General features: G+C 37.2%; 1 protein-coding gene across 1 annotated transcript; it reads left to right on the forward strand.

Moving 5' to 3' along the window:
• Window positions 1-3,605: 3,605 nt before the first annotated feature.
• LOC129746392 (carboxylic ester hydrolase-like) lies at window positions 3,606-5,570 on the forward strand. Its single transcript, XM_055740027.1, has 4 exons — window positions 3,606-3,862; window positions 3,925-4,173; window positions 4,234-5,249; window positions 5,322-5,570. The coding sequence occupies exons 1-4, from the start codon at window positions 3,656-3,658 to the stop codon at window positions 5,536-5,538; spliced, it is 1,689 nt and encodes a 562-aa protein (XP_055596002.1). The 5' UTR covers window positions 3,606-3,655; the 3' UTR covers window positions 5,539-5,570.
• The last annotated feature ends 9,701 nt before the right edge of the window (window positions 5,571-15,271 follow it).

A 15,271-nucleotide genomic window follows, 5' to 3' on the forward strand; every position in this document is an offset into this window, starting at 1 on the left:
AATCCAACTGGAGCTCCAATGGACGTTATTGATGACCACAGAAAGGTTTTTCCTTCGGTGATAAACAGAAATCTGATTGACGAAGTAGAATCTTTGGTTTGCACTGGGGACTGTTTCAGCCTACTTTTCTTACCAGAATTGGACGATACACCCGGCATTGAACCTCCTTGTGACCGACTCGTTTGTAGTTCTTGCAGCGATGATCCTGGTACGAGCACTCACGGACAAATGCATTTGTCCGCATTTCCAGCACAGTATCCTGGGCTTATCGCTACTGTTTTTGAATTGTTTTGGTTGCGATGGGGTACCTAATGGGGCTTTCGATAAGTGCTTGAAGGTGTCCATCTCCTTGAAGCTGTCAACCTTGTGAGTGATTGCGTTCACTGAAGCACTCTCGCTCGGAGACAACTTGTTGGAGTATTCCAGGATCGAGGTGTCTCCCGGAGACTGAGAATAAGATGGCACTCGACAGACAGGTAAGACAGCGTTACTTTTTTAACTACCTTCCAGTACGAGACACTTGAAGCCATCAATCGAGCAAGCCGCTACACCGAAATCTTTACAGAAGCGATTAACTTTACCTGAATAGGCTTGAAAGTCATCCGATAAACTTTTGTAGACCGTGAGGCAGCAATATCGCTAGCAAAAAGTTGATGTATGTGCGCCGAGGAACTCCATGAGTTTTTTTCATTGTGGTAATAGTTCTTTCGACAAAGGTTATTGTTGCTGCTAAATCCGTCGCATTCCGCGACAATGCCAGCTCGGTGAAGAGTTTTTGCTGGGTGCCCATTAGGGCAACGAACATTTTCTTGAATTCATCAACACAGAGTATCTACCGTACCGATTCGATACCAAACCCTGGTTGTATCGAAAAGCGATGATAATAAATATACTTTTAAAAAACTACATATCGATTGATTCGTTTCTGAATTGAATGGAACTTATCTGAGTGATCACAAACCATCTTTTTGTTCGTTCGCATCACAAGTTTCCGCTTGTGGAGCGAACCATGCTTGGCATACTCATGTGTGGTGGTAGATGCAACTCTTTCTGCATCTACCTCTTCATAGCAGCTGGCCCGTGCTGAACATATATTTGGAAGGGGAAAGTCGGGTAAGACGGACACAGCGGGCAGGCTTCGGACGGCTCCTGAGGTGTCACTCATAAGTGCAAGAGCAAAGCTTCACAAAGAGGTGTGGAACCCACACTCTTGTGAGCGGCAAACCGCACACACTTTGCTCAAGCTTCCCGGAAAATAAATATTCGACACTCACTTCCATGAGTGATGTGTGCTCCGTAAGTTTCGCTCTCAGAGTGTACTCTTAGTGTTAACACTGAGGGAAGTTAAGTGTGTTTTAGGCAACCGCCCTTCCTTTCGTAACAAAAATAAAGACGCACAGAAAGCACAGCTCGCAAGCAGTCGTGCAGAGGTTCATATTCCAAGGGTTTTATGAAATTATTATAATGTAAAGTAATTGATCGTTTACATCTTAACACAATTCAGGGTTGCGAGGTTGGTTCGCTAAAAATCAGGATCATTCACAGCAAAAAATCAGAATTTTTCATGAGATCTCTTGATTCATGGAAATCATAAGCAGCTCTGCTTATATTGCATAAATAAAGGCGGAATCTAGGTGCTGAAAACGCCTTGATTTATGCAATAGCAGTAACCAGTTTCTTGACTGGCTTGCAGTTCAAATCGAACCACCTTTTTCGATTTTCTCGAAGTTCAAGTGATTTTAAGTTGAAGTTTAATTTCAAGACTTTTTTCATTATTTAATTTGAATGGAATTCATAATATGATGTGTTGCAACGCACACAAAAGTATATAAACAAATTTAAAATTGAAGCAGGTCATCCCGAAATGAAATGAACGAAATCTAAAAATGAAAAAAATTCTAGTTTGGCGTTTTTGAAAGTTGCAAATTCGGACCTAATCGTGAAGAGATTGCGCTGGTCTGGATAGTCAATAAGGATTTTAGAAGAATAAAGAAGCTTGTAGTTTAATGCCAATTTTTTAACCAAAGTGTATTAGATTCATTAATCCCGATTTGACATTATTATCTATTTGATTTATCTTCGGAAAACGCAGCAAAAAACGAACCAAAGCGAACAACACCATCAATTCATTACTTGGACGCACTAAGTGTGCACTTTCAGAGTGCTCTTTGGGAGACGCACTTATAGAGTACTCATTTCAATTTTGAGTGTTGTTTGAGTGACGAAAAACACTCCCTGTGTGTATCGTCACTCTGATCCTATTGACCACTCTTGCTCCGCTCACAACATCATTTAAAGAGCGGAGCAGAAAGTTACACCGCTCTTGTAGGGCTCTGAGGAGCGTCCGAAGCCTGACAACGGGTTAATCGGACACTTTCAATATTTCGAAAATTACTATGTTTCTCACAAATCTAGTAATGAGAACAAGTTCGAGTGTATCAACACATTTCCTGCTATTTCATCCGAATTCAACGATGGAATGTTTATCAAGCTTCTCATAGACTACCTCGAGAAACAACAAAGAATTTTTGTCGACGAGCTTGAACAACAAGTGTTTTGGAAACAAGTTTCTAAGTCGGGTAAGACGAACAAAAAAGTTTCTCCAAGTTTTTCAAATTTTCCATCGTTTTTATCCTCCATGTGCCTTCAAAAGACCTTTCCAGGAGCAATTGTCGGTCGAAAAGCACGAAGCCTTTAAAACAGGCCATAGAACGCCTAAAAACACCTATATTATAAGGGATTACTCCAATCTAATCTGCCTAACTACACGAAAATTGTGATGTAAAGTAACAATATATTATTTTCTATTGCGATTCTTCCTTCAGGTTTCCGTTATACCCGACTTTCCTCTAAGTGATGACAATGATTCTTAATAAAATTCTATCCGTTTATTTTTACCATCGTTAATTTCTTCAAACTTTCAATCCGTCTATAAAATTTAAAATTCTTAAGATGTTCTTACTAAAAAGGACTTCACCTTTCACCGATTAGGCTGATAAATCAAAAAATAAATATAAACTACGGTGTTTCATTTCTTTTTAAAGTAATATTATATGCAAACATTAAATTTCACAAACAAAAACCCTAGAAGATTTGTTGATAAATAATTTTACAAAATTTAAAAAAAACATTAAAAGGTAAAACTTCTTTCAACTTTTTAATTGAAGAATGTTCTTATACATATAAAATGCAAACAGATGAAGAGAGGAAATTCGAGGATTGTTTGAAAAATTATTAATATTATTTGCTCAAGTCTTCCAAGATGAAATTTTCAACAAATCAATAATTTTTAACGATGCTGCTTAGGACATTGATAAGCTCTCTAAACAAAAGAGCCACTATTAAAAAATAAAAAAAATCCCTCTCTTGTGCTAAATTCTTTTCTTTCATGCTTTGGGTGTAAAACAAATCCTACACACTTACCACAAAAAACATCGTCTCACGAGTCGCGGAGGTCAAGTTCACGGTATGTCTAATCATGCCATTGAGGAAGAAACTAACACAACATCCCGCTTTCGTCCGAAATGATAAGCCACAATCTCATTGACTGTCTGCGCCACACCAGATGACCGTGTGTACGCTACGAGTGGTTCTAATTGGATCATTGATCGCGTTTTCTAGGTCGCTTTAGTTCTAAGTCTCGGATCATTATGAAATGTTGCTACTTCTTTCTGTGGGATTAGTGCTGGGCTTCTGTAGTGCGCATCTGCTGAAAATTGCAGCTGACGATGAATGTCGAGTGCAGTTCGGAGAAGAGGGCGAAGGATTCGGGTCGCTTAAGCGTACTTTCAATGGAACACAGTATTGTGAGTTTTTGGGCATCCGTTATGCGGAGCCGCCAGTTGGGAAGCTGAGATTTGAGGTTCGTTTGAATATTTTGAGATAAAATATGCAAAAATTTTAGGTTTGCGACTTTTGTTTTAGAATCCGGTGCCGAGGTACCCGTCGGGAGTTCAAAATTATTCGAAATTAGGTCCTATCTGCCCACAGTTGGATGACTTGAACTATGCAACGGCTGTTTTGGGCGATGAGGATTGTTTGTTTTTGGACATTTATCGTCCAATGGGGAGTTTGACGTCCAATCTGCCGGTGCTGGTATTCATTCATGGAGGAAGTTTTGCTGTTGGTTCTACCACAAGTGATTTCTACGGAGTGGATCTCATAATGGATCAGGTGAGAAATATGATGCAATACTGTTTAGGAAATCTGACGTCAACAAATTTTTCATTCTAGGAAGTAATCGTAGTAAGCGCTCAGTACCGTTTGGATCCCTTGGGATTTCTACTCTCGAACAGCTTCAACATCAGTGGAAATTTTGGACTTAAAGATCAGCGAACTGCATTGCAGTGGGTTCAACAACACATTAGATGCTTTGGTGGAGATCCGTCGAGAGTAACGCTGATGGGCCACAGTGCTGGAGCAGCCTCGGTGACCTATCACCTGTATTCGAGTAGCTCAAGTGGTCTTTTCCAGCAAGCATTCGTTCTTGGAGGATCTATGCTGGCTCCTTGGGCATTCCTGTACGATGCAGATAGCTATTCCAGTCGTTACTTTCAAGACTTGAATCTTACGACTATTGAACAACTCAAAAGCGTTGATTTCAAAACATTCTGGGACAAAGATATTGTGTACAAATTTGCTACTGTGAGCTACGGGTTTTGTGTACCCAGTGCAGAACTTGAATCTCCAGATGCATTCATAACTCAATCACCTCAGGAACTCATTCGCAAGAAACCTGTAAACACTGTTCCATTATTGTTCGGTCAATCGTCTGAAGAGTTTGAGTTGTTCTTAAGCTACGTGCACAGCTACTGGATGGGCGAAAACTTCCCAAACATCCAAAATGAAACACTCAAGCAATACATCGGATCACTAGTAGACAGAGCTGCTGAAATGGCGGAGAGAAGTGGCATCGAAATCAACAGAGATATATTCTACCTGGAGTTGGCAAATACGGCAAACTGGTTCTTCCCCAACAAATTTTTGATCACTGAATATTCCAAATGGCTTCCGGAATCGACTTACTATTTCCGGTTCCAGTTCGATGGAAAATTTGGGCGCTTCAAGCAAGAATTTCACGACAAACTCTCCGGTGTCAAACATTACGGCGCAATCCACGGCGATGAACTAGGCTACATTTTTACCCCTTATAACATCGCTGATGCTTTGACCAATCGAAGTGCCTTCCATGATGAGTTGAGAGTACACGAGAAAACTGTTGAGTTGGTTACTAATTTCGTAAAATTTGGGTAAGTTTCGAATTTTCGAGTTCTTCATTTAGTCTGCTATAGTGCTAAGGCAAATTCTTTTCACACATTCAGTAATCCCAATCAACCGAATACGGTTCCAACTTGGCCGGCCTACAATGGAGCTGATTCCAATCCACAGTATTTGAATATCGACCGGGAGTTTGAGGTGCAGTCAGATCGGCAAAACTTGTATCACGCCTTTTGGCAGATCATCTATAGATGTTTGTATTACTACAATTGTGAAGGTATCGTCAACTTGCTTCAGGTTGTTGGCAGAATGAGTAAATAAGGAAAAAATATCTACTTACTGTTCGAATCAATAAAAGATTAAATCATTAAAAACTTGAAGTAAAAATAAATTCAAAAAATATCAGTTCCTTTCTTCATTGTCGATTATTTTTGGAGAAGTGTTTAGAACAAATGATCTCTCCAAATAACAAATGATTAAAAATAGTAGACAAGCCAAACAACCCACAAAAGCAGAACAAATTTCTTATAACATAAATAGGACGACCAAGTCCAAAAGTATAAAGAACTTTCACGCAGTCCACTTCTCATCACGACAGGCAGGACTGTTTCGGGAGATAAGCCCCTGAAAACTCTCTACCGGCACCGGTCCCACCGAAATACTTTTGCCAGCCATCGTAAGTATAGTAGGTTGGTAAGGTACCTATCAGATTCCAGTCGAAATGTGTATTTCGATGGCAAATACATGAACAAAACAGACTCATAAAGCAAGTGAAAGTGCCTTCGGGCGGAGACGCGCGAGATCGAAAGCGACTAGAAACAGGAGATAGCAGCGCCCAACCTGGAGTAGGGAGTCGGTTCCAAGAGCGACAGGAAGAAAGCCAGATAAGGATAAAAATAAAGACACACCACAGCCAATTTATTTATGTGCCCCGTGATCATTAATTTATATTAGGTATCCAGCAGAGACCGCAGATTATTCGGTTGTTGTAGGTATGTTGTTTTTATCTGGACGGTGCGTCCTTGAGAGTCGGAGAAAAAACGGAAAAGCAAAAATAAGGAAAGTCTCCACGAAAAAAGTGCGTGGCGTGTTTATTTTTCCGGCCGACCGACCGGTATGTTTTGGAGCAGCAAAATGTTGTTATCCGAACATTAACCTGCACGACAGCTTCATAAAGAAGGAGCAATTTATCCGATCCATGGGCTCCGAATAAACAATAATACTGCTGCTGGCTTTCATTAAAAATCCATGTGGGTGGAACTTACCGCTTTATCTAATTGCACAAGTGAAAGTGGACGGTTATAAACGGAAACGCATTTTGATGACTAATAATTTGATTTAAAAATATTCAGAGAATATAGTATCTTTTTTTATCTGAAGTCTTTTTTGTCTGTTAAAAAACCGTAGAGTTTCACAAAAAATACAATGGTTTAATGATTCTACCTCCTTTTTAATAAAAAGTCCAAAAGCGAGATATACATATAATCTCAGAAGGTTCATCTTGCTCATTAATAACACTAGTTTATAGCATTTTTGAACTCAGTAAACTGAAGGTCATTTCCAAAGTGAAATCGGGCGCTGAATCCGAAAATGAAATTCAAAAAAATCTCAGTAGAACCGTTTTTGAGTTATGCTCCAAATATGAAATTTCGAAAAAATTAAAAAAGTTCTTGTACTTAGATTAAAATATCTCGGACGGCATAATAGTAATGTGAAATCCCTCTTTTGCATATTGAAGGTTAATAAGTTTTCTATCGATCATCTGGAGGGGGCGGGGGGGGGGGGGGGGTTTGCTTAAGTCTCAAACGTGAATAAAATTTTGAGGTATTTTGCCGGGAAGGAACGAAAAATACTGGTTTTTCATCAATAATTTTTTTTCATTACCAGCTGATTGATTTTTATAGTTGATTTTCTTAAAGCCTAAGTTGAGACAAATATTTCACCCGAAGACTGTAACTCGATTGGATTTGAAACAGAAAAGTTATTGCGGTTCAAAGGCCGCAAATTTCGTCCAACACGCAATGAGTACTTTTTACGCATTGCGTTTTATACGACAATTTTCGACCAAAATACAATCTTTGAACCGCAATAACTTTTCTGTTTCAAATCCAATCGAGTTACAGTCTCCGAGTAAAATATTTGTCTCAACTTAGGCTTTAAGAAAATCAACCATAAAAAACAATCAGCTGGTAATGAGAAAAGTTATTGATGAAAAAGCAGTATTTTTCGTTCCTTCCGGGCAAAAAACCTCAAAATTTTATTCACGTTTGAGACTTAAGCAACCCCTCCCTATGGTCAGATCTTCCAGAAACTTGGCATGTGACCTTCTGGTAAGCTTATAAATAATTTTGACTTGGAGCGAGTGAGATTTATCATGTTTCATTCTTCCTATACTACAGTGTTCGGCACAAAAGCGCTAATCCGCTATTCGCTAGTTAGTCCGCTAACTTTTCGTCAGCGGTTTAAATTTGCCGCTAAGTTTTGATTGATCTAGCGAATTAAAAAGTTCCGCTATTTGTTGGTTCCGCTAATTATAGACCGCTAACTTCCATATATTTGAATCAATCTCTCGAATTTTTAGTGACCGAATATACTTGTTGTCATAAACAAGTTAAGGGGACATTGGGCATCATTCTGATTGATTAATTAGATCAGTTAAAGGAATGCATACTTGACTTAGAGAAAAGATGTATTAGTGTAATTTTTTTTCTCTTTTAGCACTTTTTTGCAACAATAAAAGGTGCTAAACAATATCAACCAATTTTTAACATCCCTTCATCAGCATTTGTTTTCAAATGGTTGAGATATTTACTTTTCACAATACAGTTTTCTATATGAGATTTTACAGATCAGTTCATATAAAAATAAGATAAAATCACCATTGTAGCCTTCGTTTTAAGTTCAAATAGAAATTGTATAAATTTTAACGTTTGACAATGCTCCTGGACAGTTTAATGATGATAATGTAAAATAGTGCAATAAACAACAAAATATTATAATTTTGTTGATATTGTTCGGTGAAATAAACGACTAAAGTCTGCTTCATTTAATATTGGAACAAATTCTTTTGCTCATTGTGGCGCTCCTTGTGGAAGGATTTGGAAACTTTTTTCACCCACGTGTCGGGAAATTCATTACCTTTCACCATTTATTTATGTCATAACAACAAACGATAACATTTTGTAAACAACCGCCATGGAAGCCGAACGGAGAGATCAAATTGTGCACAGTTTTCTTACGAGTACGAGTACGAGAATTTCTTCGAAACAGCAATGAATATTTTTTTTAATTTTTTTTTATGAAAGAGTAAAGAAAATGCTACATTTGTATGAAAAACAAATTATGAATTCGTTAATAAATGACTGAACTACACGCAATTGTTTGTGTTCCAATATTAAATGAAGCAGACTTTACATCCGTCGAACTTGGTCAGCACTTGGTCGTACAGCTTTCGAGCACGGATTCTGGCCACATTGTTCTGCTTCAGCGTCCGATTTGGCTGTTTGCTGGCTCGGAATGACCTTATTCCTTCCCGGAGACGAATTCGTCGCACCGTACTGTGAGCGGCCTGGAACTTATTGGCCAAATCGCGGTCTGAAAGATTGGGATTCCTCTTGACGGCCTTGATGACTTTCCCACGCAGTTTCCGGTCGACAGTTCCACTCCGACGCTTCGAATGCGGCTTCCGAGCCGTCGTCAATGTTTCCTTGTACTGCTTGATAACACGCCATACGGTATTTCTGGGCATTTTAAGCTGTTTAGCTAGCTTCGATTCCGACAACAATGGGTTTTCAAGAAAACTGTGCACAATTTGATCTCTCCGTTCGGCTTCCATGGCGGTTGTTTACAAAATGCTATCGTTTGGTGTTATGACATAAATACATGGTGAAAGGTAATGAATTTCCCGACACGTGGGTGAAAAAAGTTTCCAAATCCGTCCACTAGGAGCGTCACAATGAGCAAAAGAATTTGTTCCAATATTAAATGAAGCAGACTTTATGTACTTGTTCTTTAACGTTTCGATTTACTGTTATTTTTCAATAATTTTCAAATCTCCAATAAAATATTTTAAAAAATTAATAAAACTAATTATAAAATGAGTTACAATGCTGTTCGTACACTAATTTTTATTCCCATATCTATCCGCATAGGGGTACAGAAATAGACTGATCTCTATTGAAGATCTGAAGATGATTGAAAAATAACAGTAAATCGAAACGTAAAAAAACAAAGAACATAGTCATTTATATCACCAAGTTATATCAAAAAAATCCTAGAGTTTAATCAAACGGTGATCGAAACACGTCGAAAAAATGGAAAGAATTGCACAAAAGATTGTTTGCAACGAAATTGCATACTATCTACTTTGCAGAAAACTGATAAATCGAGTAAATTTTCAACAAAAATTTAAATAAAAAAAAGAAATATCTTCCATATTCTGTTCTTTTGCTTTTGCATGTGTTCGAAAAGTCGGCTTTTTTTTTTAATAGTAGAACACATAGACACTTGTTAAAATTCCCATCTTTGACAGTTTTTGATTTGCTCCTACAATTGTATGAAAATTTGATCAATTTATCTTATTTTAAATCAAATACTTAAAACTTTATTTACTCTCCTTAGGGGAGTTGAAAAAATCGAAGGGGGGTAGGGCGTGACAAAAGATAAATTTGATATTTGTTCCGGCAAATAGTTAGCGATTAGCGATTAGCGCTTTAAGCTTAAAGCGTTAACTTAATCAACACATTTAGCGTTTTTAATTAGCGATCGCTAACTTTAAATGAGTTAGCGATCTAATTAGCGGCGCTAATTTTTCAGTTAGCGTTGCCGAACACTGCTATACTATGATAAGTGTACTGCGGTTCGTTAAATTATTCAAAACTCCAAAAATTTCAGTTATGGTAAAGTAGCCATAACTTCTTCAATTTTCAACCGATTTTGATAAATAACCACTTGAAATCTTTGATTTAAATTGAAATTTTAGCGCAAAAGAAAATCAGTTTTTTTAAATGCTACCATCGAGTCTAAAACTTTCGTTAAAACAAAATTTTCTCTAAAAAAATGCGTTTTTTATAATTTTTTTTCTCATATAGTCACTAATATCAGCAATACTGTTGGTCAAACGCAAAAACAATGTTCAGATGATCGATAGAAAACTTATTAACCTTCAATATGCAAAAGAGGGATTCCAAATTACTGTTATGCCGTCCGAGATATTTTAATCTAAGTACAAGAACTTTTTTAATTTTTTCGAAATTTCATATTTGGAGCATAACTCAAAAACGGTTCTACTGAGATTTTTTTGAATTTCATTTTCGGATTCAGCGCCCGATTTTACATTAAAAATGTTGGTCAGTTAATCAAGTTCACGATTTTTTTAAAATTTTGTAAACTAGTGTAATTGATTCAATCTGACATTCTGTACCATCAAAATTGTAATCTACGATGAATCAGTTTTCATGTAAAATGGATTAGGGTAAATGTACCCGACCTTGGCACCTAAGGCATGGTTTACTCTTTTTTTCAACATTCCAACCTTCCTGTTGAGTGCACCATAGAACATCCTTTGAAGAAATTACTTGCTAACTTGCTTAGAGTTCAACAAAAATATGTTTTCTCAATGGAACTTTCATTAATGTACGCAAAATGCATGCATGATTTTCAAACGGTGATTTCCAACATAACTGCCTCGGATGCTGTTCGAAAAAAAATTACTACTTTAATAAAATACAAACAATCAAAAAATTCGGTATGCACAGATTTGAAACAAATTATTTTCTACGCAATGAAAATATCAAATTTTTTTAGCTCAATTTGGACCTGAAAAACATGAAAAGACATGTTGTGGGCTCAATTACCCTAAACTGTTAAAGATTGTGCATCTGTGAAGTATCAAAGCTGTTCTTAATATGATTGATGTTGATTTGATAATTTTCACAATAAAAATTACATTTTTTTTTTATTTTAGTTGTTACAGGTTTCGCATGATCGATTTTATTCAAATAGCACCTGAAACTCTTTAAAAGCGATTCGATTGTTTTGCTTAATTTTCAGTGAGCGATCGACTAAGAAGACTAAGAAAGATATTTGAGTCTTTTCAATGTTTTGCAGTCAGTAATTACAATTTTTATTGATATTAAATCCAGAAGATGATGCTTCCCAATATTTTCAATTACACATGGTTTCAAGTTGCACACGGTTACGGAGATAGTTTCAAAGGAATATCGTAAAATCATCAAATTGTTGATCTATGCAACTCCTCCTGCAACAGTGGACAATTAAATTGATTTATAATCGCCAAAAAAGCCAATTTCATACCGATTCTAGTGGTGTAATTATATGCGTTGCAAAACCAAACAAAAATTTGAAAAAAAAAATAAAACTAAAAGTAAATCTAGAAAACTTACGCGGACGCTTGCAATTTTGTCTGTTGTGATTTGGTCATTCTTGCCGCTCAGTTCCACTTAATGTTCAAAAAGTTTGTCACATTTTTACTTATAAAGTATCGCAGCGCTTATTTTATTACAAAACTAGATTTGGTAAGAAATTGGTTTTCTAGTGAATATAAATTTATCACGGAAATCTTGAGTTAAAATACTCAAAATCCAGTGCAAAGTTGAATTGGGGTCTTGAAAAACCATAGAAATTGAAAATTGAAAAAATAATTGAAAAACAGCTTTCTTTGAAAATTCGTCAAAAATTCTGTGTTTGGTATTATGAAAATCTACTTGTTTTAAATTTTGGTGGTCATGATCTTAAAAAAAAAAATATATAGGGGGAAGTCGTCTATGACCGGACACCTCCTATGGCCGGACAACATTGATTTTTCGAAAACGCAATATCCTAATAATGTTTTAACACCATGAAAATAAAGTAAATAGTAGCCTGATATGGTGATAGAAATATGGTAATCCAATCTGAAAAGGTAAACCAATTATAGGCATCTAAAGCTTTCGCCTAGTAGTTCGGCGAGGATCGCCCAAACTTTTCATTTATAATGTGATCAGTTTTTACGGCTTGTCAAATGTGAATTGCACGTAAACGTCATCGTTGGTTGGTTATCTTCCGACTCCAGTAAATGTAAGATAACAAAACGTAAGTTCAAACAAAATATTAGGAAAATAAAAAAAAAATGCGATTTCTCTATGACCGGACACCATATTGTTCTCTATGACCGGACAAGAAAATATTCAAAATTATAGATGATTTCAACTTGAAACTTTCATTTTTTCATCTCTATAGCTCCCTCAAATGGTTAACTGAAGATATGGATTCAATAACCAAACTATTTTGGTCCTCTGATAAAATTTAAATTTAGCTGTCCGGTCATAGACAATTTTACTCTGTTTTTTTCGAAACAAATGTTAAATTCTGGTTTGTCAAAAAAAAACTTTTATGAATGGCTTCATAGAATGTTCAGTATTGGAAAACACGTACTCACAAGACCTAAGCAAGTGATTTCAGTCATTTTGCTACGTTTTTGTGTCATTGGTGACAACTTTGGTGATGAAATTTGTAGTGTCCGGCCATAGACAACACTTTTGGAAATGAGTGAAAACTAACATAAAATGATTTCTCTTACCACATGAATATGGTGTAAATTAATTTTTTTCTAATACTGTCTAGTGATCATAATATTGATACTCTTCAAATCAGTAGAGGAACCAATATTTACAAAAAAATATTTTTGAAGTAATTGCTTAAAAACCTTAAGTGTCCGGTAGTAGACAACTTCCCCCTATATATTCATATGTGACATGATATCCTAACTTTAGTTTTCTTGAACATTGACTAAAATTTTTTTTTAACGTTCTGTAGCTGTAGTTACATTGCGTGGTTGCTCTTTATGGTAAAAACATAACATGATTTATTTACGAAAATGGAAAAAATTGCCCATTTAATGATTTTATTATAATCTGATAGTATGTCGCTTATCTAGCATTCGAATGAAAGACCTTTACCTTGGTCCTATTAAGGAAAAATTCCCCGATTCATTTACAGTGATGAATACCACCCTTAAAGAAGTTAGCCCATTCTTGAAGCCTAATTAAAAACATTTTTTTAGATAAGATTTATTTATTTCATACAATAGTGGGTTTTTGAGAGGGTGTTACCAGCGAGCAAATAGATGCTCTTTTTAAGGAACTCATTGTTGTTGATGTTATTCAATTAGATTTACATAATTTGGGTTAAAAGTAGCAAGAATTGTGCAGCACAGTTTTTATACTCGATTATTGCTTGAGCGAAGAAGCGATGGTGTGATGAGATGATGGATAAAAAGAAATATACAGGTGTATTAGCGTGGCAATTGACTTGATTTAGCGGAGGTAGCGGCTGATGTGTTGCTTGCAGGATGAGGTCAGTAGTATTTTGAAGCGATTGATTGACGAGGATTGCTTCAAAGTTTCTGGAACTCCGTTGTACACCGTGCTCCCGAAGTAGCTCAGCTTCCTTCGACCAAATTCGGTTTTGACTCTGGGTAGCCGGATAAGATTGGCCAAAATTGCGATGACACCCGTTGCAATACGATATTGTGCTGTGTTTCTGGGCACGTCAGTATCGTATGTATGAACGTTATGCTCTGGAACTCCCGAAGTCCACGAATGGGTAGAACGGAGTCCTCGATATCGTTGTATAGCAATACTGATGGGTACAGGTAGGGCCTTCTATGAACAGCTTTCAACGCTCGATTCTGCATGCATTGAAGTTCTCTCAGACGACTTCTGCGTTTCCCCATACCGACACCAGGTATTGCAGCCTCGAATGGAAAAGGGCAAAGTACAGCTTCTTCAACCACGCAGTCGGAACGAGAGACGAGACTTTCCGAGTGTGCACTCCATGCTAGGTTTTCGTCCAGTACTAGACCCAGATATTTGAAGTCCTTGTCACGATAGATTTCAGTGTAAGTTATGTTTTAACATGGCAATTCAGGAGTCGGTCGATGTCCGATGAGATCAGTGTGTCGTCGGCAAACAGGCGAGGTGTCCCTTGGAGATATAATTTTTAAAGGTCGTTTATTAACACCAGAAAAATAAGAGACCCTAAGTTGCAATGGTAAACATTTTGTTGCTGCTGTTAGTGCCACAGCAAGAAACAAATTGCTAACGGTTTGAGAGGTAGATTTTCACCAAATGTAGGGCAGGTCCCCGTACTCCATTTATTCCTAATTTATGTTGGCAGCAGCTCATGATTGATGTTGTCGAACGCTTTCTTGAGGGCCAAAAAAGTGCACCAGAGAAGCGGCGGTTATCGAGATTACAGTAAACCTCTTCCAAAAGTTCTCCGGACGCAATGAGTGTGTCGCATCCTTTCTTAATCCATACTGCCTGTTGGTTAATAGGTTTTGACCTGCTAGGAAGTTCGTTAGTCTACTTGAAATCAGCTGTTCCAGTATTTTGTTCATCGTAGACAGGGTTGAGATAGGCCGGTAGTTGGATGGGTGGGATTAAAGAACGAACACGAAATTATTGCGACACCGAAAATGTCATGCCAATTTTCTTATAATGTATAGAATCAAACGAAAATTTCAGGGTAGTTTTATACAAAAATATGTTGATAGAACCTTGAGAGCAAAATTGAACGCATGTTCGCTCGATGTCCTCCATCAAAGTCTTTACAGTGTCATCCGATACCAGTTTTTCAGTTTTTTTTTTAATTTTTTTAACATGTTCTTCTCGTCTTTGAATGTCTTCTAACTCTTCCGAAGTGACCGCTATGTTATTGCCCAGTACTGCTCATCCGGGCACATTCCAGACGGTTTGACAGGTTCATGTCCTTTGGAACAAAATGGACAGAATTAATCTCATACCACTCCAGAACAATTTCAGAATAGTGGCATTATGCCAAATATGGCCAAAATAGCGGAGTCGTCCTTTTGCTGCAAGAACGGAAAAAGGCGCTTCTCGATGCACTCAGATTTGTAGATCTCGCCATTTACTGTGCCCTTTGTCACGAAAGGCTAACTCCTCAGTCCGCAAGGCCAAACGAGATATTTGGAGGCAAACTTCGACATTTCCTTCTTCTTAAATTTTCATCCACATCGAACTTGCTTCTGCCG

Source organism: Uranotaenia lowii, chromosome 2 (genome assembly GCF_029784155.1).
Source record: "Uranotaenia lowii strain MFRU-FL chromosome 2, ASM2978415v1, whole genome shotgun sequence".
Classification (NCBI taxonomy): Eukaryota; Metazoa; Arthropoda; class Insecta; order Diptera; family Culicidae; genus Uranotaenia; species Uranotaenia lowii.

Coding starts and splice junctions, on each gene's coding strand:
- LOC129746392 (XM_055740027.1), top strand. CDS start 3,656: ATGTTGCTACTTCTTTCTGTGGGATTAGTGCTGGGCTTCTGTAGTGCG. Junction 3,863..3,924: donor TTGGGAAGCTGAGATTTGAG/GTTCGTTTGAAT, acceptor CTTTTGTTTTAG/AATCCGGTGCCGAGGTACCC. Junction 4,174..4,233: donor TGGATCTCATAATGGATCAG/GTGAGAAATATG, acceptor TTTTCATTCTAG/GAAGTAATCGTAGTAAGCGC.